This window comes from Myodes glareolus, chromosome 12 (genome assembly GCF_982192425.1).
Source record: "Myodes glareolus chromosome 12, mMyoGla1.1, whole genome shotgun sequence".
Lineage (NCBI taxonomy): Eukaryota > Metazoa > Chordata > Mammalia > Rodentia > Cricetidae > Myodes > Myodes glareolus.
Window position 1 is genome coordinate 82186122 of NC_142037.1, and position 27727 is coordinate 82213848.

Genomic DNA, 27727 nt, shown 5'->3' on the forward strand with positions numbered 1-27727 from the left:
TTGGTCTTCCTGTGTTTTCTGTTGAGCTTGTTCTCGGATGCAGTTACTTGGAAACCGTCTGCGCCATTTAGACTTAAACTCTGAAGCTGGATAGGTGGGGTGCTGAAGTCTGCTCCAAAGTACTAAAGCCTGCCTCCTCATGAGTCATGGGACTTTCTAGCCTATCTGATGGGAGTCTGGGCTATTCCTGACTCCTGTGAGCCAGATACTATTTATTATCTCTCATATGATCCTGTAGGCTTTCCTGGTCTTGAGGACTTTCCTCCCATCAAGGGGAACTCTCTCTCTCTGCAGCTCTTCCAACTTCTCCTTTTTGGTAACTCTGCTCTGAGACTTTTGAAGATTGGCACCCTAACGTGTGACAGTGAATTCTAGACCTTGGACGAGTTTCCATAACACAAATCTACCTGTTTCCTATGTATGCTGTCCTTGGTGATGGGAATTTAGAGTCACATGCAATTTTTACTTCTAAACAGCATTTTCAGCTAGAGGAGGGGTGTGCTGGTGTGTTGTTTGTAAGTTTTATCATAAGAAGTTGTTTGCTCTTCAGCGTGAAGAGCACTCAGAGAGAAGACAGCGAGGGACTGGAGCTGACTGTCAGTAAAGCACTCGTCACACAAGCATGGCGCTCAGCACCCGTGTAGAAAGCAGGAGCAGCTGAGTGTGTCAGCAACTCCAGCACTGAGGTGGGGGTGGGTGTGGGTGAGTGAGGGTGGGGGGACAGGTGAGTTCCTGGAGCTCCTGGGGACACTCAGTCTAGGCAAAGAGGTGAGCTCCAGACTTTCTGAGAGAGACGTTGTCTAAAGAAAAGTGGAGAACATAGAGGAAGATAACTGATGCTGGCCTCTGATCTCCACGTGCAGATGCACACTTGCCCCTCAAGTGTGTGTGTGTGTGTGTGTGTGTGTTCAAATACATACGCACACAATACAGGATGACAAACCAAGAAGAGATGAACTTATATTGAGTCATTAGCCTTCGAAGGAAGCCTTTTATGCTCCAGACAGGACAGGCATTTGAACATGCACACACGCAGACACGCACACACGCACGCACACACCCCTACCTGGTCAGGCATTTTGGATTTTAAGTAACAGAATCCATTTCTGCACAGCTCTGCTTGTTTTGGCCCGAGGCTGTCTCCCACTGTGACCGTCTGTGCTCACACTGTCTCTTCTTAGAAGGACTAGAGATGGACCGGATTAGGGTCTACACTAATGTCCTCAGTTTAACCCAGCCACCTTTTTAAAGATCTTGTCTCCAAATGGCACAGCCCTGGGTGGTGGGCTCTGGAATGTCAGCAAACAGATCCAACTAAGGGTGTGTATTTCTGCAGGTCAGTTCAACACGTCTTCCCGTCTTCCTGGCCTGCCTAGATTTCAGTCAGTTCTCAGTCTCTGTCCAAATCTGTTCTGTCTCTAAGGTTCCTTTCCCACTTTGGAGAGTGTGCACTGAATGCATAGACTGGTAGGAAGTGATTTCACTCTCAAGTGTGTGGGGAGGGCAGGGGAGGGGGTGATGGGAGGAGAGGGCAGGGGAGATGGGGGATGGGAGGAGGGGAGGCGAATCACCACCCTGGCACTGTCTCTGTAGGCATCAGGAGTGGTTTGAGTTCCTACCACAGCCTAGATAAACTAAAGCAGCAGGGCTTCAGATCTTAGCAAGCAAAGGTGTTCAACTCCGGAAGTTCCTCCTTGAGTCCCACAGGCCCTTTGGAGCCACATGCTTTCCCAGTCAGCCCTGTGGGTTGCAGACATGCCCAGGGGACAGCAGGACTGATTTCAGAGAGGTCAGAGAATTCCAGGTGTCCACCTCCAGAGACCCACCGGCAGCGCAGTTAGGGGTGTGAAGCCTAGCAGGTTGGCTCTGCACTGTGTGGGTTCCTGGGACCTGTCCGGGGGCTGAGTCAGCTCACTTCGCTTTGGTGGAGAGTGCCCAGAACATCACTTTCCACTCTCATTCATCCACTGAGGCGCAGGTCCTGCATCACAGAAGTGATGGTTTGAAAGACTATGGCCCCACAGGCTCACAGGAGGTAGCATTATTAGTAGGTGTGGTTTTGTTGGAGGAAGAGTATCGCTGGGGGCGGGATTTGAGGTTTCAGCCGTTCAAGCTAGGCTCAGTGTCTCACGGTCTCTCCTGCTGCCTGGGGATCAAGATGTAGCCCCTCCTCCAGCACCGTGAACACCTACATGCCACCGAGCTTCCCACCATGGCAACAATAGACTAAACCCTAACTGTAAGTCAACCCCCATTAAATGTTTTCCTTTATAAAAGTCTCTTCACATCTCCCTCAGCTGTTGCTTGCACGGCTGGCCGGGCACCTCTCCCCTGGCTCAGCTCAGCTGGGAAGATTGATGCATTGGGGTGCTGTCACTCAGGGCTCCTTAGCTCACGCCTGATGAACTCACACAGAGCTCATGTTCACAGACCTGTGTGCTATAAAGCCACATGCTCAGTTTGGCTCAAACCACTATGTGAAATTGATGCTTCCAGAGAAATGCCAAAAACAGAGGGAGGGATGTTTAAAAACAATTCATAAAATTGGAGACTCTGTTGCCAGCACGTGGTAGCTCTGCCCTTTGCAGAAGTCTGGTGGGCATGCTCTGTGAGCGTCAGCAGCAAGAAAGCTGTTGGTGACAGGTCCTCCGTGGAGCTACAGGGACTGAGGGTCACAGGGTTCACAGAAGGGTCCCAGAAAAGCCCTCTCTCACAGTGTGACTGTTAGGAACATTTACCCATGAGCCTTGGGTCCTCTGACTTCATAGGGAAGCAGAGTGACACATAGATTAGCAATGTCACCTCCCTGGGTCTGCCTTAGATGTGTTTTCCTCTCTTACAGCATGGAAATATTCTTTCGGTCCATGCCAGTGTCTTGGGCGTCCTCTTCACACCCGCGGGCTCCCAGCTCATCTTGTCTGTATGTTCGACCCCTCATCCGAGCAAGTCTTACCTGAGTGTTTTCTGAGTTACAAACTGCAGACCACCCTTGCCTCCATTTCCTTCCCTCTTAGCAGAGACACTCAGGAATGCTCACACCCCTTCACTGCCCACTGCTGAACTGACAGACTCCCACGTGTACTGGCAAACGCCTCTGGCTTGACAGCTCCCATGTTCATCCTTCTGAACACACAAGACCTTCTACTCCTGACTGTCCCATGAGTGTACATGTCTGCAGAATTCGTGTGTCACGATCCTAAGCCACAAGTCGACAGTGATAGGAGCCAGGGCATGTGAGAGGTGATTTGATCTCATGGGCAGAGCCCCTTGTGAATGGTGTAGGTCCATTTAAAAGAGGTCAGAGGAGTCTGGTGTTAGTGACTCATGCCTTTAATCCTAGCACTCCGAAGGCAGAGGCTGGACAGATCTCTGAGCTCAAGACGAGCCTGGTCAGCATATCAAGTTCCAGGCCTGATAAAGTTGCAAGGTAATATCTCAGGAAAAAATACCTCAGAGAGGGATGGAGCGTGAGGGAGGACCACGGTAATATCCTACCTCAGAAGGGGATGGAGCATGAGGGACGATGGAGCATGAGGGAGGACCACGGTAATATCCTACCTCAGAAAAGGATGGAGCGTAGGGAGGACCACGGTAATATCCTACCTCAGAAGGGGATGGAGCATGAGGAACGATGGAGCGTGAGGGAGGACCACGGTAATGTCCTACCTCAGAAAGGGATGGAGCGTGGGGGAGGACCAAGGGCACTGGACTGTTTTACCCTTTCTTCCATGTGAGCGTGCAACTGAAAGATGCCTTGAACCAGGACCTGGGGCTTCTCTGGGACTTCCAGACTCTAGGATTATGAAATATCAGTTCCTGTTGTTTATAAGCCGACCAGCCTGCGGCATTTTGTTACAGCAGCCCAGGTGACTGAAGACAGTCACCCCCTGTGCCCTGGCGATCCCCAGTGACCACCACATACAGACACATACGCACGGGGGAGCGGACACACAGTTAGCACATGTGTGTATCTAGTTGGCATTTCATTGTTTCAGTTTGCGTATCTAGCACAAATCATTCCCTCATGTCAACATTTTCTTCTTTGCCTTTGAAATTTTCTCTTTGCAAATATCTGTTATTCTTGACATGGCTTTCTCCGTGCGGCTCCCTTTTCTAACCTTTCCTCTCACCATGAGGATGCTAACCTTGTTTCTATCCAATATGCAAAGAGAACCCCTGTCGACGGACTGGCAGTTCAAGGAGAGTTTTTTTTTTAAAAAGAATACATAAAACAGACTTGTGTGCTTAACTTATGTTTTATTAACACAGCCAGTCGTTTTTTTCTGATTTGAACTTTACACGGAGGAAGCATGTGGGCAGAAGAGAGTTAGGACTCGGGGGTGGGTGAACCCAGCTCAGTCTGCCTCTGAGTTCTGGTTGGGGCACCTGGGCACATTCTGAACCACACATGGCTCGGGTTTCTCTCCTGGATAACAGGAATCCCATTGGCTTGCTTGGCGAGGTAGGTAACTTTTGGTAACATGTGATGTATGATAGTCTCTAAGTGCTTACTCCCTTCTCCTGTCCCTCAAGGATTTCCTATTCCGTGTATACGTAACTATGTGTGGATTTCATTTTGCAAAGAAATGCGCCTGTTACACTCGGCTAGAAACCATGGGTCATTCGTTGTCACTCATTGGTTAATATTTTCTGAGTGGGAAATGTGAAAAGGCACAAGTAAGAGTAGGAAATGTCTTCGTTTTTTAAAATCTTTATTTTTATTAGGCTTTTCCGTTTGTGTAGGTGTGTGTCTATGTGTGGGTATGTACACAAGAGTGGAGATATGCCCATAGAGGCTCAGAATGTCAGAGCCCTTAGTGCCGGAGTTACAGATGGTTATGAGCTGCCTGACATTGGTGCTGGGCACTGTACTTGGGTCCTCTGGAGCTCTTAGCTGCTGAGCCATCTCAGCAGTCCCCAAATTTTCTTAGTTTTTAGTGTTTTAACTTTTTGTGCTGCCCTGAGCCTCATATCTGCTAAGCAGGCTGCTGTGGAAGGCACTGTCTATCCTTGTTAGCTATTCATCTGGACTTAGAGAAAGGTGTTTTTATATACGTGTGTGTGTTCTATAGTGTTTTGCCTACATGTATTAGTGAACCACATCCATGTATTACACACAGAGACCAGTAAAGGGTGTCGGGTCCCCTAGAACTGGAGTTACTGGCTGTTGTGAACTGCCATGTGGGTGTTGGTCGAACCTAAGTCCTGCAGAAGAACAGTCAGTGCTCTTAACCTCTGCCACTCTCCATACCCTTAAAAAGGTTTTGATCATCAGATTCAGGCATAGATTCTGCGGATTATACAGAAGAAGCTAGCAGAGACTGGAATGACTTCCTCTTCCAGGGGACCTGGTTCAGTATCCAGCACACACACCATGGCTCACAGCCATCTGTAGCTCCAGTTCTAGGGCATCCGACGCCCCCTGCTGACTTCTAGGAGCACTGCATGTATGTGGTGCACAGACATCCATGCAGGCAGCATGCCCATACACAGAAGATGATAAAATACAAACATTTTAAAGGAAGTAGCAGTGTAAAATATCCTAAAGGGAAAAACAACGCTCACAACCTGAGATTCTCAAAAGTGTCTTCATGTCGGTAGCTCAGGTCTCAGGATCTCTGCCCTTCCCACTGAAGACTCCTTTGCTCTTCCTCTCCTTAGGTGTGGCTGGACCTCCTGAAGCCCATCGCGAAACAGATTCGAAGTAAGTATGTCCTTTGTGCTCACCGGTGGTGGCAGACGTAAGGCCAGGTGCCTCCCACGGGGAGGTGTCTGCCTGTGACGTGAAACACTAGAGATACAGATTCGTCCTTCTCTTGTGACAACCTGCCATCACCTGCTAACCCACACATGTGGTTATGGAACGTCTGCCGTTTTCATACATCATACTTTGGTAATAAACTTGATTAGTGACTAATGCTTGCTATTAAGCCTTGGAATAATTGAGCTTGTCGGCTGTGCTGGTTTCTGTGTTACTGTCGTGTTTCCCGGGGAAGGGTGGAGCCGTGTATTCATAAAATAGATTTGAGGGTTTCTAATCTCCCTCTGCAAAGCCTATGAAATTAGAATGCTGCTTTCGGCTGAGGAGAAAGTGCTTGATTGTGTGTGTGTGTGTGTGTGTGTGTGTGTGTGTATGTGTGTGGGGGTGGTATACATGTGAGGGTGTGTGGTGTGTGTATAGAGTGTATGTCCTGTGTGAGGTGTGTGTGGTGGGGGAGTATGCTTATGAGGATGTATGTGATGTGTCTGTATAGTGTGTGTGTGCTATGTGTGGACTGTGTGATGTGTGTGATGGGGGTTATGCATGATGTGTGATGGGGTATGCGTGTGAGGGTGTGTGTGGTGTGTGTAGACTGTAAAGTGTGTGTGATATGTGATGGTGTGTGTTAGTGGTGTGTGTGTGTGTGGTGTGTGATGTGTGTGTGGTATGGGGAGTAAGGGGTGGTATACGTGTGAGGGTGTGTGTAGTTTGTGTGGAGTGTGTATGGCATGTAAGGGTGTGTGTTTGGCGAGCAGAGATCTGTGTGAATGCAGCCTGCATATTTGAAGAGATTAATAGGGCCCTGAAAACACTGGGAGAGAGGAAGGTTGTTTTCCCCTCGCCAGCTTATCATTCTCACCGCTTAGAGATAAGCTAGGATCTTAAAGTCGGCCCAAAGGGCCCAGATCAAGTCAGTGAGACCGGAGCTGCAGGCTTTAGCTGTACCTGAAGCTCACCCCACGCCCTTCTGGGCCACTCCTAGCCATTGCTGTGGAGGCAAAGACTGCAGGGGATTGGGGAGGCTCCTGCAATTGGAACTGATGCTCGTCTCCAGCCACTAAATTAAGCAGTGACTCACGCTAAGTAATGAGAGGCTATGTTGTTCCCTTACTGTTTCTGTGATGTAGTAAGCGGAGTTGGGGGACACACTACCAAGAGCAGCCCCCATGACTGGCAGGCCTTAGAGTGTTCATTCTTCTCTCCATGAATCCTCAAGACTGTCCCCTATCTTTGTAGTGATGCTTGAGGGGGTCCCCTTGTGGTGGCACAGCATCCGCAGTCGTGAGGTCATAACTGGATCCTGGCTGTGTGAGGAAGCCATCACTTGGCAGTGACACAAAGATTTTCCTAGCTTTGGGCTCCTTGGACCTGAATGGCCTGTGGGTGTGGAAATGGCAATGACCTCTGTCTGTCTGTCTCGTCCGCCCGTGGTTATTTTGTGCTCTGTTAGTAACTGACTGACACGAAAGGGTAGACGTCCTCCCTTGCTCTCCTGTGCCGCCTCCCACTCCCTGCCCCCAGGCTGGCCAGCGACAGCTAGTGCCGCCATTCCCCCCATTTTTTAGAGTTAAGTGGGCAATATTTCGAGATCCTTAGCGTCAGTTTTTCTGTGTGTACAGACTGTGTTGCCTCTGTCTGTGCGCTCCTCGCATGCACCACCCAATGCTTTAATCCCGAAGTTCTTCATCATGTTCTCCCCGCAATCCCTGGCTACTTTCTGATCTTGTCCCAACTCCTTGGAAACAGGCACGAGACAGTAAAGCCCTTGGCCAACTGACGTAGACAGAGCCCACGCATTTTTATTTCCTCCTCGGGGCTCAGGAGCTAGAAGCATACTGGATAAAGCGGTGGCAGCCAGGTTTTGTAGACAGCTGCAACCCTGAACTGTGTTTTACATTTTCACTAGCTCCCCTTCGGTCGGTTTGAGGCTGCTCACGGAAAAAGGTAGCTGGTCTGCAAGTGTGGTGCCATTTGCCTTTAGTCCCAGCCCTCAGGACCCAGAGGCAGGTAGCTCTCCATGAGCATGAAGCCTGCTGGAGCTACATACTAAGATCCTGTTTAAAACAAACAACAAACCAAAAATATCTGGTGTAATACAGCTGGCTGATTAAAAAACCCAAGTGTAACTCAGCTCTAGAGGGAACAGTGGAGCCATCGACCGTGTGTAGAGTTCTCGTCAGAGTCCTGTCTTAGAAAGCTGAGTTCCTGTTACGTGAAGATGTGTGTTAGCAGCTATGGCCATTCTGGATGGCTTGGTGGCGGCTAGACTCTGGGAACCTGGGAGGGGCAGTGGTGAGCTTCGGTGATCTGGGAAACACTCGTGAGTACACATCTTAATGATTTTTGTTGTTCTTTTCAGGGCCAAAGCATGTTGTTCTTAAGTTTGTGGTGAAGTTCTTCCCACCTGACCACACACAACTCCAAGAGGAACTCACAAGGTTAGTAGCTGTCAACTGGACATTTTTCACTGTAGGGTAAAGAGGAAAAGCGAATTGGTTTCTATCGGCCAAATATTTTCCGTAATGTTTATTTGAACGTATCTCTTCAGCGCTTAGATGTTTAACGCTTCTCTCTTCCATCTCTGCCTACAAGATGGAGGAGAAGGCCATGCTCTTCCTGCGACCTGGTTTCTTTGTGACTGACCACTAAGGAAAGTGGCCTTAGCCCCAGTCAGTGTCAGTCCCCACCCACCCGCCCCCATCTGCTATAACCCGAGGCAGTTTTAGGGGTCTCTTTTGTGGAACCATTCTGAATTCTGTTAAGAGTGCCTGAGAGGATCTGAATTCAGTTCCCAGCACACACATTGGGCGGCTTCAGTTCCAGGAGATTTGATACTCTCCTCCAGCTTCTCTGGATAGCTTCACACACATACTCGCGCACACACACGCACAGACACACACACACACACACACACACACACACACACACACACACAATATGGGGGATTTTAAAATAAAGACTGCATCTTCCTTGCTGCTCTAGGTAGGTGAATTTGACAGTGCCCACGGCAGGAACAAACACCATACGTCCAACACTTGCAGAAAGCCAGAGAGGCCGGGGTGTGGGGATACACGTTGAGGCTATGTATATCGAGGTGATATACATCCCAGTGATAGGTAGTGTTGAAAACTGGCTGCCCTGGAGATGCTGGAGTGTGGGGCTGGATGTCTTGTGGGATCCCGGTGAGCAGGCAGTTCCTGTGTCCACCTGGGAGATGAAGCAGCGAAAGTGCCGAGAAGTGGTTGTGTTTGGAATCGCAGTGGCTGCAGGACCCGCGGCACAGGGATGGGTAGAGATGGAGTCTTGGCAAGGCAGAGGGGCACTTAGATTTTTGAGCAGCTAAGTGGGTGGCATTGGTGGTCACTAAAACAGGAAAGCAAGGGCTAAAGAGCCGTGGCATATCAGGAGAGCAGGAAGTCAGGGCTGGCTCGGCCAGGTGACCCATCTCCTGGCTATTTCAAGGACACCACATAGGTGTCTTAGATTTCCACAGAGAAGTATAACACAGGCCTTTCCCACTAATTCAGGTTTATGAATGAGTCACCCCCGTCTGCTCCGACTGACATTCACAATGAGTGAAGGAGTTGATGTAACATGAGAGGGCCTGCTTGTTCGGATTTCTGTCCTGCCCGGCCCCCCACAGCCGGCAAGCCCAAAGAAGACCATACAAAGATCTCTATTATTTATAAAGCTGATTGGCCCATTAGGTCAGGCTTCTTACTGGCTAACTCTCACATCTTGATTAACCCATTTTTCTGATCTGTTTTAGCCATGTGGCTCAGTACCTTTTTCAGTGGGGCAGCTCACATCCTGCTGCTTCGCTGATCTGGGCAGGAGTGGGAGGAATCAACTTCCTCCTCCCCAGAATTCTCCTGCTCTCCTTGCATCATTTCCACTTCCTCTCTGGTTTTCCCGCCTATACCTCCTGCCTGGTCAATCAGCATTTATTTAAAACATGATTGACAGATTACAGACAATTCTCCCAAACCAAGTTGAAAATGCCGTGAGCAGGTTGAGGTCGTCAGCCCCCTGGGAACGATGGTGGATAGACCTGGTAGAGGAACAGCAGCCAGGGCTGAGAACCTGCGTCTGTCACACCCAGAGCCGTCCCGTATCCTGGTTTCTAGGGCAGGAACACAGGCAGAAATAACCCTGAGCCACCCCAGCTGTAGTCAGTTGGCTGTTGGTGGTGTGCTCAGCCCTCCTGTCAGTCAGAATCTATCTTTCCCATCAGAAATTCTCATTTTATAGTCATTTTGCCTCTGTTTAATTTTAATGTATCATTGTCTTTAGAGTTTCAGGGTTTTGTTGCTTGTATCATTCTGATCTTTATTCTAAAAGTCTGTGCATCTTGTTACCAGCAAGCCAAGTATGCCTTGTGTAGTTTTTTTGTTTGTTTGCTTGATTTTTTTGTTGTTTTGGGTTTTTCTTTGTTTGGTTTTTTTTCCAACGTATCTATCAAGACCGCTAAACTCTCAGAGCTACGTGATCTCCCCTGGATGGACGCCACAGTTTTTGTTTTCTAGTTTTGGTTTTGGTCCCCAACATGAATCGATATTTTAGGGCTGTTTTCCAGAAATCCCATTCTTTTGCTTCGATATTGAACAAAACCAAGCTAAGGGGTTTTGTTTTTGTTTTTTATTTTTATTTTTTTTGAGACAGGGTTTCTCTGTGTAGCTTAGGAGCCTTCCTGGAACTAGCTTTTGTAGACCATGCTGGCCTCGAACTCACAGAAATCTGCCTCCCAAATGCTGGGATTAAAGGCATGCTCCACCTCCGCCCGGCTCGACCTGATAAGTCTATAAATCACCATCACTGTGCTCAGTAGTTTGACATCTTGGGAACCCACTGTGTTGAGACTCCCACACCCTCAGATTCCCACAGAAGCAGAATTCCCACGATGGCGACCATTGAGACTTCAGACACTTGCCTGTGTGGGGTGGTAAGGAAGGGTGGTAGAGCTCTGGGGGAGGGGCGTGTGGACAGGAGCCCAGGACCCAGCAAAGCAGCTACTGTTAGCAGGACCAAAGTCAGTCTAGGTTTGCGGTTAGGACGTGGGGCCTCCAGGAACAGCATTTGTAGAGACAGAAGGTGAAGCACTTCGCTGCTCTACAGGAAGCTGAGTTCCCTTCTGCTTACTGAACTGTAGCGTCAGCTGTATAGACGCTAGCGCCCAGGCTTCTGGAAGAGGGGAGACCTGATTTGGGGGTACATGTTGAAAACAGAAACCAGAGGCTCTTTGAGTAAGAAATTCCTAGCTTTTCTTTTTTCTGTCATCTAAAGATATTTTACATGTGTGAGTGTTTTGCCTGCATGCATGTCTTAGCACATGTGTGTCCAGTGCCCTGGGAGGCCAGAGGCAGGCATCAGATCCCCTGGAACTGGAACCACAGATGGTTGCAAGCTGCTGTGTGGGTGCTGGGACCTGGACCCGGGGCCTCTGCAGGAGCAGCAAGTGCTCTTGGCCCCACCCCACTCCCAGCTTTTCTCATGCAAAGCTCAGAGTTATCCCTTGTGCTGATGCTTGGAGCCACACTTTGCCTTTCTCTTTTCCTCTGTGTGTCCGTCTGTCTGTCTTCATTCAGCAGGATAGTTTCTACCAGAATCCTGCCATAGACTGCCTGCAGTCTATGACCAGACTGACCACCAGGAAAGCTAAATTAATCTTACTTAGTACGAATAGGAACACTATTAAGACTTTCCAAATGAAATGAATCACAGCATCACTGTATTGCCAACAGGGTATGAGGCAGGGGATTGTGTGTGTGATGTGGGCATGCCATCTCCAGGAGCAAAGTCCCTTTGGTCATTCCTGTCTCACTGTCCCAGACACAGCCCATCCTATGGGAAGCATTTTGGTTGTCACCATTTAGCTGTGTTCAGTGCCTACTGAGAGAGAGTAAGCCCGGCTCCCTGGGCCTGACTGGAACTGCTTCCATTTATAGCCCCGGAGGTGTTGCTAAGTTCCGAAAGCAAGAACAGCCAGTGCGTTCCACTTTCAGCTCCTGCAGTTAGCGGAAGCCATGGAGTCCGGCCCAGGGAGCTGTTTCTCATGTTACCCTGGCCTGTGAACAGAGACTGAGCTCAGCCACAAGGTGACAAGCTCCTTCGCAAAACATGTACCCACCACACACGTGTAGACACGTCCAAGGCCCTCTGTTGTCACGCTGGCCTCTTGGGGTTGTCACCGATACCCACAAAGCCTGCTAGACTCTGGCCAGAAATATGTCCCAAAACACTTTTCTGTAGACACAGGACCTTGTGTCTGAGTTGATAAATTATTCAACGTGCAATGCTTTTAAAACATAAAACCCTCTTAGTGGTTTGAAAATGAACTACAGTGTGGGCCAGAATTAAGGTCCATAGCTCTGTGAAGTATTGGGTCAGTGAGTCGTCACCACTGCCTGATCCGGAAAGATGAGGCCAGCCTTTCCCCCAGGAGCCCCTGTGCTCACGAGTGGGTTGTTCCATGGTCCCCACTTTTCTTCCCTGTGGTTTTCGAGGCAGGACAGCAGGTGGCGGGGGGCACACACACTCAGAAAGGAAGTTTGGGAAGGTCCTTCTGTCGGCTGCTAGTGATTTTGTTTTCTGCCTATCCAATGGTCACCCTTTTTGTATATTTTTTTTAATTTTATCCTTTGCATTTTTAGTTGTTAACGATGAAATGCCCTAAGCAGTTTAAAGAAGATTGGTTGTTACTTTTTAAAATTAATATTTGTTGAATTGTTACAGATACTTCCTCCCCATAGATTATCCTATCTGATAAATTTGTCCTTTGCAGATTCACACTTGTATATAATACACAGTGTGACTACTCCCCCTCCCCCCTTACGTCCCTCCTACCCTGTCAGTCCAGCACTCCAGGTCCCTGTTCCATATTTGTGTCATTTGGGGCACTCTTGTATGTTTATTTTGTGTGTGTGTATGAGTGACACACACCGAGTTTAACCAGGGTTGTCCATGTGACTAGGGTTTGGAACACTCCATCTCTGTGACAAGCCTGGTGAGTTCCCCACTGTATCCCATCTAATTCGTATGGACGTCTATGTGGCCTTTTTCTTCCTTTAGAATTAATTAGTGTGTAGTTCAGCAGCCGAGCACCGGCCCTGCATTTCAGGCACCTCTCTGTTGCTCCGATACAGAACCACGACCAAGGAAAGTCTCTATGGTTCCAGACAGTTAGAGGCCGTGATGGCCAAGCAGAGGTTACAGAGGGCAGGTGGTGGCTGAACAGCAAGCTGAGAGCTCTCATCTTGAAGCACAAGCAGGAAGCCAAAATGGTGAACTTGAAATATCAGTAGTCTTTAACTCTCAACCCTCCCCCCCCACCCCATGACACACTTCCTCCAAAGGCCACACCTCCTAAACCTCCCCAGCGTCTCCATGAACGGTGACCAAGCAGTCAAACATCTGGGCCTGTGGGGGACATTGTTGTCCAAACCACCACACCTCACATGTGTGAGACCTGAGGTTCCACTGCAACACCCTAAAAATGTAATAAAGCAGTCTTTTGTTTTACAAAGTAGTAGGTGTACATTAAGAAAGTTAGAACAATTAATCAACACTAAAACCATAGAAATACTTCTTCCCTCTTCTGTAGCATGTTAGCATGATTAGCGTGATGTCCTTTCTGGTTTTTTATATGTATGCATGTACTTTTCGTGTTATATATTACCTTCCCTGAACTCAAATTTTCCACCTTCCCCCACCCTCCCCCTGACTACTCTCTGTGTCTGTGCTTTCTAAGTGCAGACTCATTGGATGGTGGTGCACGCCTTTAATCTCAGCACATGGGAGGCAGAGTCAGGCAGATAGTGACTTCCAGACCATCTGAGGCTACTATAGTGAGACCCTGTCTGAAACAAACCAAAGGGAAGCAGGACTCTTGCTTGGACTCTGTTATGCTGGCGGGCATTCGTTCTGGTTCTCTCTCCACCCAGCACCGTTTGTTTGCCTCTCCTCTCGGTGCTGGTTTTACCCTACAGAATTCCATGCCTCCTAGGTTTGTTACATTGTTTCCTTTTGCTGTGTTTTGTTTATTCTTCGAACTCCTGTAGTCTTAAGAACTGGAAATTTGTTCTAAAGGCTCTGTGGGTGCAAATATTATCTTTTTTTTTTTTAACCAGAATCTATTCTAAGTGATATGTTATGAAACTTCATGACAATGCTAAGATCATTCATTGGAATGAGGAGGTGGCATTCCCATCTTTGTATTAAGGAATAAATGATGTCTCTCGATGTGCTCTCAGAAGGTTTCTGTACCAACTGACAGTCCTTGTCAGCGTGGATATCTTTAGAGGTGGTCGAGAGAGGATTTCTGTCCTGTTATCATCTCTCTGGTCCTGTCAAGTCGCACTCCACTGTCTGCTTGGGTTCTTTGTCCCTCCTAAACTACACAGGTGGCCACACGCATGGTCCTTTGCCTTCGGCCATCACCTATTCCTTCATGTTATTTTTAGAGTATCTTTTATTTATCCTTTTGCAGTCTCCTACATGTGCATAATGTGTCTTGATTGTATCTACCCCAGCTCCTCCTGTGTGCTCCCCCACTGCCCTCTGACATGTCCCCACCCCACCTCATGTCCAATAACTGCTGCCTACTGAGTGCTGGCTGGCCTGGCCGGCCTGACCTCCTGCAGTCAGCGGTAGTGGCAGTGAGGGAGTAGTTCGTTATGCGAAAGGCATGCCACGTCCAAGCTCGGCACTCCACAGCTCTCCTCCGTCCTCTGACCCTGTTGGCCCCTCTTCTGTGGCCTTCCCAGGGTCTTGGTGTGGGTTTGCTGTAAACGTCCCATTTAGGGTGCATGCTCAATCATCACTCATTTTCATCAGTTTGACCAGCCATGGATCTCTGCATTGCTTCCCACTGAAGAAAGGCTTCTCTGGCCAAGGCTGACAGGAACTATGGGCATAAACATAAATATCTGGAAAGCTTTTTATGATACATCCCATCAGATCGACTCCGGTTAGTTACCTCTATAACCCTCATGCCACTAATGCACCAGTCAGTGACCTATTTTTGGATAAGAATTTCTATGAACAGGTTGTGGAATGTGATATATTAATTTTTTTTGTTCTTTCACCAACTCCCAATCACTGTGGACTCATGAATTTTCATTAATTCATGATTTACTAATTCATAAACGTAATTCGGTATGTTTTAGTCTATGTTAATCATTCTTGTTGCGGTCAGGTTGTCACAGATTTGGCTTCGGAGGCCCCTTCGACACAGCATACTTATGAGGGCGTGCCTCCGTGGAAAACCAGAAATTCTGAGCTCACCTGCTCCCTTCAGTGCCCCTCAGCTTTTCTAGGCTGTTTCTTTACCTGGTTTTACATACCTTTCTCTGTTTGGATTGCCAGGAGGAAGTTGTCTCTGAACACCGGCCCTCCCATTGGCTTTGCCCTCCCGTTGGCTCTGCCTGTGTAACCCGCGTCTCTGTTGCCCTTCACAGGTACTTGTTCGCTCTGCAGGTGAAGCAGGACTTGGCTCAGGGCAGGCTGACGTGTAATGACACCAGCGCTGCCCTACTGATCTCACACATCGTACAGTGTAAGTTCTTTGGAATTCCTTTGAGAACCCTCTTGGACCAACTGTGGTCTGATGGAGGCACACAGAGGCACAGTTAAGAATACCTGTGTTGTCTTTGTGTTCTTGTGGATGCTTTCAGTAGAGCAGAGACACTAAGTGCATTTAATGATTTTATTTAATTTATTTTGGTTTTTCGAGACAAGGGTTCTCAGTGTAACAGCCCTGGCTGCCCTGTAACTCAATGTGTAGACCTCTGTACAGAGGCTGATTTCGAACTCATGGAGATCCGCCTACCTCTGCTTCCTCGATGCTGAGATTAAAGGCATGCACCTCAACTGCCCAGGTTAATGTTTTTAAGGACATATATACAGTGTTACCTCAGTTGTCTTAAAGGACAAGCTTGGACGGACAGTGCACAAGCGCACCAAGTCCACCCTGTCCTGTCCTTGGATCTAGTGTGCCAATATCTGTCATTAGTGTTAGGACACAAGACCAAGGCAGACTTCACTCCTGTCCCAAGTAATTCGCAGAGGGGAAGTGCTCTGGAAGCGAGTTTATTCCGCTCCCATGCAGCCATTGCATTTGAGGAGGACCACAAACAGGTGATCTGGAAGAGCCCAGAGTGCGTGTTAACCCTGATGCCAAAGGAAAACCGGAACCCTTAGCCGACCACGTTTCGATCCTCAGGATGAAAGAGAGTTTGCTCAGAGCTGAGAAGCCCAAACTTAGTTCCCTATGAAGTTTACACCTTTGCCTTCACTGCTCTGATAGCCTCATTTCAGAGCTGCCCGGGCACTGAAATGGATCCCCAAACCAATACGTTTATGCCTTCAGCGTCCTTTGCGGACACACTTAGGATGGGGGAAACCTGATCGCCTTGTGCATGTGTTCCAGCTGAGGCCCAGCAGGAGGACGTTGTGCCTTCACTCTCTGCTGCCACGTGGTTCACAGGGACCCTTTCCATGGCCTGTTTGGTGCCACACTCGTTGGTGACTTCACCGTCTAAATTGGCCGGCCCCCTCACATAATGCTGCCTTTGTCCCTAAGCGCACTGTGATATAAATTGTCGGGAACGTACGTGTACTGAATGAGCTTCATTTGGGCATGAGTTTTGTGTGGATGAGTCAGGAGTGTGTATTAGACTGCACTTAAATAGAGCCACGCAGAAACTCCAAAGTCGGTTCATGCAGACATGTTGAATTTTCAGGACTCTGACCCCAGATTCCCCTCCAGAACAACGTGCACTGATTGCTAATTTAAGTTCAGAGAGACTTTATAACTCTTGATTAATTTTCCTAAAGACTGGAGTTTTACTTTGTATATTTGTGTGTATGTCACGTATGTGAGTGCCCTTAGAGGCCAAAGACCATAAACCCTGCTATAGTTATAGGTGGTCATGAGCCTTCCGATGTGGGATCTGAACTTGAACCCTCTGAAAGAGCAACAGGTGTTCTTAACCACTGAGCCATCTGTCCAGCCCCCATATCTATCTTGAATACTAGAAATCAACTGTGCTTTCTAAACCAGATAGAAGAAGCCATAGCAAGAGATCAAAGCTCCCATTCAGGCCACTGATAACCGTGTCTACAGGCCAGGGCACCCTTCAGCTTTGGGCACTGTTTTGGGATAGAATGGAAATTTAATCCAGAAGAGGTACTTAGGGAACGAGGTCACCTGTTGTGGCAGAGGCAGCCGGTAAGTGAGGGGTTCATCCAAGTGTGTCCTGGCTTAGTGCAGGACAGAGAGTCTCAGTAGAGCGATGTGACCAGCATACAGGCCGTGCTTGGTAACAGTGGGTGAGTGGGCCAGATGTGACGGAACAAAAGGTAGCTGTCATAGCAACCACATTCTTGCTCTCCCCAAGTTCAGGGCCCTGGCCATTACCCCACAGTTTACTAGTCTGTTACACAGGTAACATGGTGCACAGGAGGCCCACGCGGCCTCCCAGAGTCGGACAGACAGGACAGACATTTGCTCACTGGTGCTCGAGCACAATTGTTCTTTAAGGCTCAGAGCCAGACGTGTCCATGGTACAGCGATTTCCAGACGCGTGTTGAGGTTGCCCAGGAAAACCCATTGGGCTGCCTGTGGATGAAGAGTCTACACAGATGCACTCCGGTGTAAGAAATTTGATAGACTCTTAAGGTAAACAACAACAACAAAAACCACGCTGTTTGCTTCTCCTCCCACTGACATCTCCTCTGTGACAATGGATCTGGGCTATTACATGGAAGAGTTTCAACAGTTGGTTTTGTGACGTCCTGAAGCTCCTAGGTCTGTTTATTCTGAATCACTCAGCAATCACCCACATGTACAGAATGAATAGGGAGAAAGAAAGAAGAACCCCCAGTTTCCCATAGCACAGCTGGGTAGTTGTGTTGACAACAGAATCTTTCAGAGGTCACTATGAGATAGGATTTTCTCAGAAAAGAATTATGACTGTCTAAGTCGATGGGCTCCCCTGCTGGTGTTTGCAGTTACTGTGTGTGAGGCCACACGGTGCCCTGTTGGTGTGTGCACTTACCGTGTGTGAGGCCACACGGTGCCCTGCTGGTGTGTGCAGTTACCGTGTGTGAGGCCACACGGTGTCCTGCTGGTGTGTACAGTTACCGTGTGTGAGGCCACACGGTGCCCTGCTGGTGTGTACAGTTACCGTGTGTGAGGCCACACGGTGCCCTGCTGGTGTGTGCAGTTACCGTGTGTGAGGCCACACGGTGCCCTGCTGGTGTGTGCAGTTACCGTGTGTGAGGCCACACGGTGCCCTGCTGGTGTGTGCAGTTACCGTGTGTGAGGCCACACGGTGCCCTGCTGGTGTGTGCAGTTACTGTGTGTGAGGCCACACGGTGCCCTGCTGGTGTGTGCAGTTACTGTGTGTGAGGCCACACGGTGCCCTGCTGGTGTGTGCAGTTACTGTGTGTGAGGCCACACGGTGCCCTGCTGGTGTGTGCAGTTACTGTGTGTCAGGATAACAGAACAAAGAAGAGACTAGAGCCTATATGGTTAAAGGATGGAAAATCGTGAAGTTTTCTTCTCAGCTCCTAGGATCAAGGATGAGCAGAAGCCACCTTCTATGTTGCTCTACTTGTGAGGTGTGCTCCTGTCCCCGCTCTGAGGTTGAGCTGTGTTCATCCAGGGTCACCTTTGGGTTTGCCAGTCCGGGATTGTAACACATTCTGAACAGTTTGTCCTGTGTGGCCCATTTTCTCTTCTGTTTCTTCATAGCCGAGATTGGGGATTTTGATGAAGCCTTGGACAGAGAACACTTAGCAAAAAACAAGTACGTCCCTCAGCAGGATGCGCTCGAGGACAGGATCGTGGAGTTCCACCACAGCCACATGTGAGTTGCATGCTTGGATTCCTGTTGCCCTCCAGATCTCGCTTTCTGCCGCCTGGCACATGGGTGTACATGTGTGCACATACACCCTCACACATACACACACACACACACACACACGTGTTGAGCGACATATGCCAAAGGCTGAAGGAAGGAGTATAGAGTTTCACTGGGGTGTTGTGGCCCATTCTGGGTGCTCAAAAAATTCAAAGTTGAGTGTTTGAGACCCTCGCTCTGAGACAGAATGACCCCTGAATGTAGGGGAGTGGTAAGACTTGAGGACCTCGGATAATCATCTTAACGGAGCGTGGGGATGTGTGTGTCAAGCCAGGCATCGTGTTAAATGTGGGGAAGCTGCAGAACTTTTCTCTTGCCCACTTTTTGGTCTGGTTTGGTCAGGAGAACATTTTCAAAGGGCACTAAACACCTTTCCTCACGTGGCTCCGAGGCCTTTGCACCCTGTGACTGTAGTGGGGGGGAGCTTGCCTTCTGCTCGCAAGTTCAACTTGCTTGACACAGCAGCGTTTTACTGTTGTGTGACCTAGAGGAAACCGAGATCCTGGAGAACTGCCTGGCTTGGCGATGGACTGCGGGTTCATGTTACCCTGGCAATGGGGCTTCTGTCCTCACTGTGAGGCTTTGGGGTTAGCGGGTGGAAGCTGGGTGCCATCTGATCGCGCAGCCCCGCGGCTCGCCATGAAGTGCCTTTTATTTCCCAGGAGGAGCCGCTTAATCTGAAATTAATAGACACGGGGAATTCAAATCCCCCAGCCTTTCTCTTCCTTCCTTGCTTTGTCAGTGGACAAACCCCGGCAGAGTCAGATTTCCAGCTCCTGGAGGTGGCCCGTCGGCTGGAGATGTACGGAATCCGGTTGCACCCTGCCAAGGACAGGGAAGGCACCAAGATCAACCTGGCTGTCGCCAACACGGGAATTCTAGTGTTTCAGGTGTGGAAAACACAGCGCCTTTCCCTTGCGGAGGGAGGGAGGGAGGAGAATGGGCTCTTCCCCCCAGGTTCATGCGGGTGGCCAGGCTCAGGCCTCTGGTAATTACTTCCAAGCGAAGAAGAAAGCTTTTGGCTTCTAGACTGCTTGTGTGTCCACTTGTGTCTGCATTTCTCCTTGTCTTGCTTGAAGACTCCAAGTTAGAGATTTGTTTGGGTTTAATAGATCTTTCAGAAAGACCCTGATGACTCCCAATAGGCCTGTGCTGAGAACACAGTGTACAGGAACGATGATTTCAGATCCCAAATAAACGCCTCCCATACTCAGAGGTGACATCTTGACACTTAGTTAAAAAGTGATCCTTTTTTCTTTTTTCTTTCACATTAATTTGTGTTCAGTCAGCTTATTTGGGACTTTAATATACCCGGTTTTAAAAGCAGATATGCTTTGGGGAAAGAACAGCCCTACAAGACACCATAGTAATTTTTCAGCGAGACAGACTCTGCCTCTGCATTCCTAGCCTGTCCTGTCCTTAAAGGCGTTGTGACCCTTTGCTCCTCGATGTGCATGGTCTTTATCACCTGCCTGTACTGTGGGATGGCTTTCTCTGAGCAATGCTTTTCTCTTCCTACCTTCCTTCACGTATGATTTGCATGCATGCCCATGGTTAGCATGCAGCTTAGCGAATTCATTTATCTAGGCATTTGAATCTTATAAAAACACAATGATGACCACCCTTGTATTGGTAACCCCTTTTCTGTTATGCAAAACCACCTGCGCTACTTAGCAGAAAGGAACAAAGTTTACAAAGACCCAGGGTGGAGAATTAAAGTTCCAAACAGCACACCACCATCCCACCCCCACCCCCTCTCTCCCTACGTCCTTCACCGTGGAGGAAAGTGTCACACAGGCTAAAGCACACACCACAGCCCCAACTCCTTTCTCTATATCCTGTTACCTCTTAATGTTGCCTTGTGACCAAATCCCCAACATGTGAACCTTTAGATTTTAGACTGTATCCAACCCCGCCCCCCAAATCCTTCCACAGTGTTTTTCTTTAAGCAGAACGGGACGGGAGCAGTGAGATCAGGCATAGGTAAAGGCACCTGCGCTCCAGCCTAAGGCCCGGAGTTCAATCCCTGGGATGCAGTAGCAAACCACCTAATTCCCGGCATTGACCACTGGCCTCCACATCCTGTGTGTCCCTCCCACACAAGAGTAAATAAATGCAATTTTAAAATTAAAAACAAACATAAGTAGGTAGTCTATATGTGAGTGGTTGCTTAGACAGTGATACCTGTTTTTATGAAGCTGCGCAGATTCTGCCCAGGTTTAAAGTTGTGAAGATGCAGCATAAATGCCCTTGTGAGCTCAGACAGCTCTGCTTTTTCCCTGAGCTACAGAAGGAGCTGGAGAGGGAGGCAGCTCAGTTGGGAAAGCATGGAGACCCGAGCTTCGTGTCATGCAGCTGAAATCCTAGCCCTGGGAAGGAGAAAGAAGGGGGGTCGCTGGAGACATCCCAGTCAGTGAGCTAGGTTCAATAGAGCCCTGTCTCTGTGACCTTTGGCCTGTACGTGCAAGGTCTCGCTCACTCTCTCTCCCTTCCTCCTTCTCTCTCTCTCTCTCTCTCTCCACACACATGTTCTCACACATACACACTCACACGTACTCACACACAAACTTACACACATGAGTTGTAGCAGTCCCCTGCTCGTGAATAGAATCTGTTTACGGCACACACTATCACACAGCCACATCCTTAACAACTGGGGCTTGGGTCTCATAGTCGGTGTTAGGAAGGATGTTTTGAAAAGCAAGGTGGTATCTGAGGAAGAGCTGCTCCCCATAGTTTCCACAAATACCTGATTTTCAAGAGCAATAAAATACTTTTAACCAGCACACATCTTTAACCCCAACACTCAGGAGGCAGAGGCAGGTGGATCTCTGTGAATTTGAGGCTAGCCTGGTCTAAGAGTGAGTTCTAGGATAGCCAGGGCTACATAGAGAAAACTTGTCATGAAAAACAAAATTAAAAACAAAAATGGAAGAAGAAAGAAAGATAAAAGCACAGTAAAACCTAGTGTTGTGTCATGACCGTTAAATTTCAAAAGCAAGGAGAGAGGAAAGAAGTGCCGTGATTGAATTCATGTGCTTTGTGTGTTTAATACACTCAAAATATTGAGCATTGCTGGGCAGTTGTGAACTGGATCCCCTGACCTGTGCCTGCTACTCTGTTCCCACCACTTCTGATGGCCGGGGTGGCATTCTTAGGGCTCAGTTTACATTCACAGAGACATTTTTCAGTTTCGCTTTTCTGTGAAATGAAAATAATAAATTTGTCTCTCAGGCTGGAGAGATGGCTCAGTGGTTTAGAGCACTGACTGCTCTTCCAGAGGTCCTGAGTTCAGTTCCCAGCAACCACATGGTGGCTCACAACCATCTGTAACGAGATCTGGTGCCCTCTTCTGGCCTGCAGGCAGGATACTGCATAAATAAATAAACAAATAAATTTTTTAAAAATGTCCCTGACAGCAACTTTAGATAGATAGATAGATAGATAGATAGATAGATAGATAGATAGATAGATAAATTTGTCTCTCTGAGTTGTGTGTGGTTGGATGAGGAACAGTCTAAAACGCCCTGAGTACAATACCTGGCCCTCCACCTCCACGAGAGACGGTTGTTATGGGTATGGTAGTTGTCATGGTTTCATTTTTATTTATCTTCTTTTCATTACCTTGACCAGTGCCTTCCCTGCATGAAGGCAGACGTGGTTTGAATGCCAGACTCTATAATTAGTGAGAAATGACAGTGTAAGAGAGTATGGCAGCCACTAGACCCCGAGCCTGGGAATCATCCATCAAAGGCTTTTCCTGAGCGATTGACCCAGCCCTCGGCCCTCTCTCCACCTGGCTCACAGGTTGCTCTTCCTTCTTAGGGTTTCACGAAAATCAATGCTTTTAACTGGGCCAAGGTGCGGAAACTGAGCTTCAAGAGGAAGCGCTTTCTTATCAAGCTCCGACCGGATGTGAATGTAAGTCACTCGGGAACGTAAAGGGGGAGAGCAGCCGAGCTGTGAATGAGGCAGGCTTTCCCGGCAGCTGGCCTGTAAGGATGGACTGGGGAGAACTGCGTATCCAAGGGCTTGAGGGTGCTCCAGCTGTCATCTGGGTTCTGCGTGGAGGGATGAAAGGATGCATTCTAAAGGAGAAGACCCTTGCCCTTCCTGAGAAACTACCGGAGCCAGGCTGTGGCCCCGCCCTGGGACCCCAGTCAGTGTCTGCCATGTCCTGGCTATCCCCACCTGCTCAGAAGCAGTCTGACTTGCTCATTCCCTTGCACTTTTGGGTAGCGCATTCTCGTGGACTAAATATATCTCTTTCAGTTCCCCCAGAAACCCCAAAACTGCCACTTACCCTGGGATGGGTTCCCGAAAGAGAAGAGAGGCGCACAGGAGATGCATACATAATGCAACCCTGATGTATGACCCCATCCAAACCGAGCCCTTTATCCCATGAGGCAGGGACTGACCAGGGGTAGTCTAGGTTCAGAATTCAGATACAGTGTGTTGAGGGATTCATAGGCCTGACTGGGAAACAAACCCCCCCCTCAATAGGTGATTCTCTGTGGGGAAGTGTGATTAGAATTCCAGAAACCCATTTATGTGGAAATAACCACAGCATACACTGTAAGTTGGGTTTGTGCAAACTCTGAGAACCCCCAAAATAGTCAGAGCTGCTGGGAATGCTGAGGACTCTGGGAGCTTTTGTTTATGTCACATGGCCATTGACATTGGAAACACTGAGCGTAGGAGTAGAAGATTGTCATGTTCCCTCCAGAATCAAAAGACATAAGTTCGTCCGTCACCTGAGAGTCATTAATTCTTTGTACTGGAGACACAGGTAGGGGGATTTCATTTCCTCTGTGGTTCTTGGGGTCGCTTGGAGGCCTGTGACATCCACCATTTTATAAAATGTGGAAAAAGGTCAACTGGACAGGAGCCATGAGGAAGAAAACAGAAGAGAAGGACGCAGTTCAGATATTTTAAGGAAGGGGTGTGTTTATACTTGAGCTATTTTTAAGGAGGCGGCAGAAGTCTACTGAGAAATGTTATCGGCCCACTTGGTCTGTGTGCCGGTTCCCATTAGTTCCTGTCAGCATCTGTAGAGAAGGAGGCAGGAGAGTCGCCTGCCTCATCATTGGGAACGAGCATAGTTTGCTCAATCTTTGAATTAATGATCTTGTAATTAAATACACAGTTCCTATTTTTTTAGACAATTTTGTTTCTGTTGGGTTTTTTTTTCACGTTTCAGCAGAATGCGTATGAGCGGTGCAGGGAAAATAAAAGGTATATTTCTTTTCAGAGCTCATACCAAGACACTCTGGAATTCCTGATGGCCGGCCGAGACTTCTGCAAGGCCTTCTGGAAAATCTGTGTGGAGCATCACGCCTTTTTTAGACTCTTTGAAGAACCCAAGCCAAAACCAAAGCCAGTTCTCTTCAGCCGAGGGTCTTCGTTCCGGTTCAGGTGAGCCATCGTGGCTAGTGCGGTTCACAGCAGATGGAGAAGGCAAACCATGGTTGGGTCTAAGCCAGGGGAGGCACTGGCTTGCTTATCCCAGCCAGCTCTCTGCCACCTTTTGAGGTTCTGTTTGAGCTTTTGGGAATGACTTAGCCATCTCCCATTCACAGTCAAATCCCAGCATAAGTCTCGAGGTGAATTTTTTATTATTTAAGAATCTCACACATGAATACAACGTGTTCTGTTCGAACCCATGCCCACTCTTTCCCCTGCAGCTCCCTTCCCAGCTTCTCATTTCTCTTAAGCCCACTGCATCCATTTAGTGCTGCCCCTATGTGGTTGGGTGTAGGACCATCCACTGGAGCATGGACAACCTGTGAGAGTCTGTACCCGAAGAAAACTGACTTTTCCTCCACCCATTGCCTGTAGCTCCTTGTGCGAGTCTGTTTTTTAACAGTTCTGGGGGCTTGAATCCAGGAGCCTTGTGCATTTCAGGCAAGCGTTTACCACTGAGTCAATCCCCTAGCCACTCCCCTGCATAACGGAGTTTATTTATATAGTCAAGTGTGTCTTTGGCCTCAGGCATTGCATCATAGATGGGGCAAAGGCTTAGCCATCTTAGGTTCACGTTTTTGTTTATTTTTCAAACAATACTGACACTGTGCTGTGAGGAACACTGGTCTAAGTACAGTCAGAACTAATTTTCCCCACCCTCACAGATGCACAGACTCCCGAGACGGCAGCCTCACAACCAACCATGGTTAAGTGGGTTTATTTAGTTGAATGATTTGTCTTACTCTCTATAAGGAAAATAGCAAGAGGTCAAATGGACAGAAACCCAAAGGTTCTTAGAATTCTTTTATTCTTACCTGCCTGAGAAGATGTGATTTGGGTTTTGTTTTTCTCTTTTCAAGGCAGGGTTTGTCTATATGGCTCTGGCTGTCCTGGGACTCACTTTGTAGACCAGGCTGGCCTCAGACTCCCAGAGCTCTGCCTGCCTCTGCTGGGGTGAAAGGCTCCCGGCAAGCAGATGTGTTTAAATACCTCCGAGTCATCTCCCTTTGCTTTGCTGGTCTTTGTTTCAGTGGTCGGACTCAGAAGCAAGTTCTCGACTATGTCAGAGAAGGAGGCCACAAGAAGGTGCAGTTTGAAAGGTGAGGGGCTTTTTCTAGCCAGCGCCATTCTCTCCAAAGAGCTGATGCTCCTTCATCCAACCTGGGTGAGTCAGTCAGCTGCACAGTCAACCTCAGCAAGTCGAGGGTTGGACAACAATTTAGGACCCTGGGTGCTCCCTCAAGATAGGGTGAGGTGCGAATACAGTAGCAGGTGACGGGGAAGAGCTAAGAGAGAGCTGAGTGGGCCCAGTGTGGAGATGACAGTGTCTTCCAGGCCTGTCCTGATCCTCAAGAGGACACACTTGAGAATGCGGCTTGAGAAGGTTTCTGTTAATTCTAGTTAGGTAAGGAAGGCTGAGAGAGAACCCACAGGATTTATGGCTATCGCTGTTTGTAGCAGACGCTCATGATTTCAGGCGTTCACCAGGCTCTGCTCGGGGCTCCTGGCTTCATGCTGGCCCTGCATGGTCAGTGGTCATTTATTCTCTGATTAAACATGGAGACTCCAAGACTGACACAGAGCGAGTAGCACTGGTCTCCTAAGCTCCAGAGCCTAGAGCCTGGCAGCACTTCTCGGCCTCCCAGGGGAGACGCAGAGCCCAGGCAAGACAGAGATGGGGGGCGGGGAGTGACATGACCTCAGCCCGCTCCACTGCCTGTGAGTGTCCGTTCTTAATCTCCTTCTGTTTTCCATGTTAGTGCGTTGGATATTTACCCTAGCATATAGACAGGACGTAGCGGATACTCAAGTTCTACAGCTTGGCACTGACAAGAGCTGAAGAAATCTGAACCTTGAGCTCCATCCTAAAACTCCTGTGTGGAAAATTCCACACTTGATCCCAGTCAAAAATATACAAAATAAATATTATATGAAATAATTTTCAAGCTGTGTGTATAAAGTGCATAAGAAACAAATTAACTTCACGTTCAGCCTAGGATGCTGTTTCTGTGCTATCTTGTTGTGTAAGTGCAAATATTCCAAAATCCAAATACTGCTGTTCCTAAACTGCAGAGGAAAGGATGCCCGACATGTGCTAGTATTTTGATATATTTACTTCTTTTTATTTGTTGCTACTACAACTAACAGAAGTAGGTAAAACTACCTTGGGTCACAGCCTTTTTTAGTTCCTACCTCTCTTCTCCAAAAGAAACCAGTAGATTTATGTTTCTTCTGGGTTTCAAAACTTACTAAAGTTTTTAAAAAAAAACAAAAGTGGAGGAGTGCCCCAGGTGTGTCTCCGTTTCCCTACAGGGTAACCTTTGTCTCCTGGGTTTACATTTTCTAAGAATAGGATGTTATGTGATCCTTACCCCTGCCATAGATCCTGCTCTGGGAAATATTGAACCAAAGGCACAAATGGATACTCATGTTGTTAGCTTGCAGTTCCGCCTCAGATGCCTGGTGGGTACTCCTGTCTCTTGGCCTTCCCCATGGCTAACAGGCAGAGCTCAGACATCCGTGGTCCTTAAGCAGCTAGGACAGGATGCTCAGGAGGATGTGACATACAATCTCCGAGCAACACAGGTGTTGCTGAGATACTCTGTGCATGTCACACGCACAGGTAGCTTTGGGTACCTTCCTGATTGAAAAAGCACTTAGTGTGTCAGACAGAAGGTGTTTGCTTCATTTGATCAGAGCTGTCCTAACTTTAGCTACCTTGTACGGTTTCCCTCAGAAAACACAGCAAGATCCATTCCACTGGGAGCCTTGCTTCACGGCCCACAGCATCGAACTCAGAAGTGCCAAAACAGGTCAGTGGTAGTCATGGACAACCGTAGCTCTTTTCCTCAGTTCTTTGAGCTTTGGGCTTGCCAACTGTATTTTCCGGTCCTGTCTCCTTTCTTTGCTCTAGGATTTGGCTCAGCTGGTCCTGAGATGGCTTTGGGCTCTGAACTGAGCTTGCCTGTGCACAGCAAGCCTATCATGCGGCTTTTCAGCTGCTGGTTTAGGATTGAAACATACATGGCGGTTCACAAGACCAAGTCCCCCTACCAGCGAAATGCTATGTGACTGATAGGGGCTTGTTGAGCTAATGCCAGGTATAGCTCCTGCTTAGAAGACTCTGCTGACAGAATCCCAAGGACTTGTGTTAGTGACCAAGCAACAGCAGAAAAAATTGTCCCTCTTACTCCGAGTGTGGCAAGCGCTCGCTGATCCAGCGCTGGTGTCTCTGTACACTGCTTTCAGGCTTCTCTCAGAGACTAGCGGTTTGTTAGAGAAAGAACATGAGAAGGTGTTCTCGTCGTGTGACGCTGACATCAGACTTTCCCCTGTCATATTAGCCTCTCTCCCAAGTGCAGTTGCCTGTGGCTTTCCTGGGGGCTTCGTCACGTGGGGCTTTCATAGACCCCTGGAATCCCCACTTGAGATCAGGGTCCTGGAAAGCAGTGCATAGCTCGTGTGCTGGGACCCAGCCTGGTGCACATTTCCACCTCGTAGGTCACGAGTTTCACTTTCTGCCTGAGCAGTTTCTGCTCTGAGAAGGCCATGCTGGCCTCTCCATGCCATCCCTTCCAGC

At 48.5% G+C, this 27727-nt stretch overlaps 1 protein-coding gene across 2 annotated transcripts in view; it reads left to right on the forward strand.

Moving 5' to 3' along the window:
• The window catches only part of Farp1 (FERM, ARH/RhoGEF and pleckstrin domain protein 1), a 237018-nt gene that overhangs the window by 167039 nt on the left and 42252 nt on the right, over positions 1 to 27727 (forward strand). For both annotated transcript variants that reach the window (XM_087912311.1, XM_087912312.1), the window contains exons 4-12: positions 5662 to 5704; positions 8121 to 8199; positions 15217 to 15314; positions 18516 to 18630; positions 19427 to 19574; positions 22510 to 22605; positions 23936 to 24099; positions 25179 to 25247; positions 26885 to 26960. In XM_087912311.1, coding sequence (XP_087768437.1) covers positions 5662 to 5704; positions 8121 to 8199; positions 15217 to 15314; positions 18516 to 18630; positions 19427 to 19574; positions 22510 to 22605; positions 23936 to 24099; positions 25179 to 25247; positions 26885 to 26960 — 888 coding nt within the window. The remainder of the gene's footprint in view (positions 1 to 5661; positions 5705 to 8120; positions 8200 to 15216; positions 15315 to 18515; positions 18631 to 19426; positions 19575 to 22509; positions 22606 to 23935; positions 24100 to 25178; positions 25248 to 26884; positions 26961 to 27727) is intronic.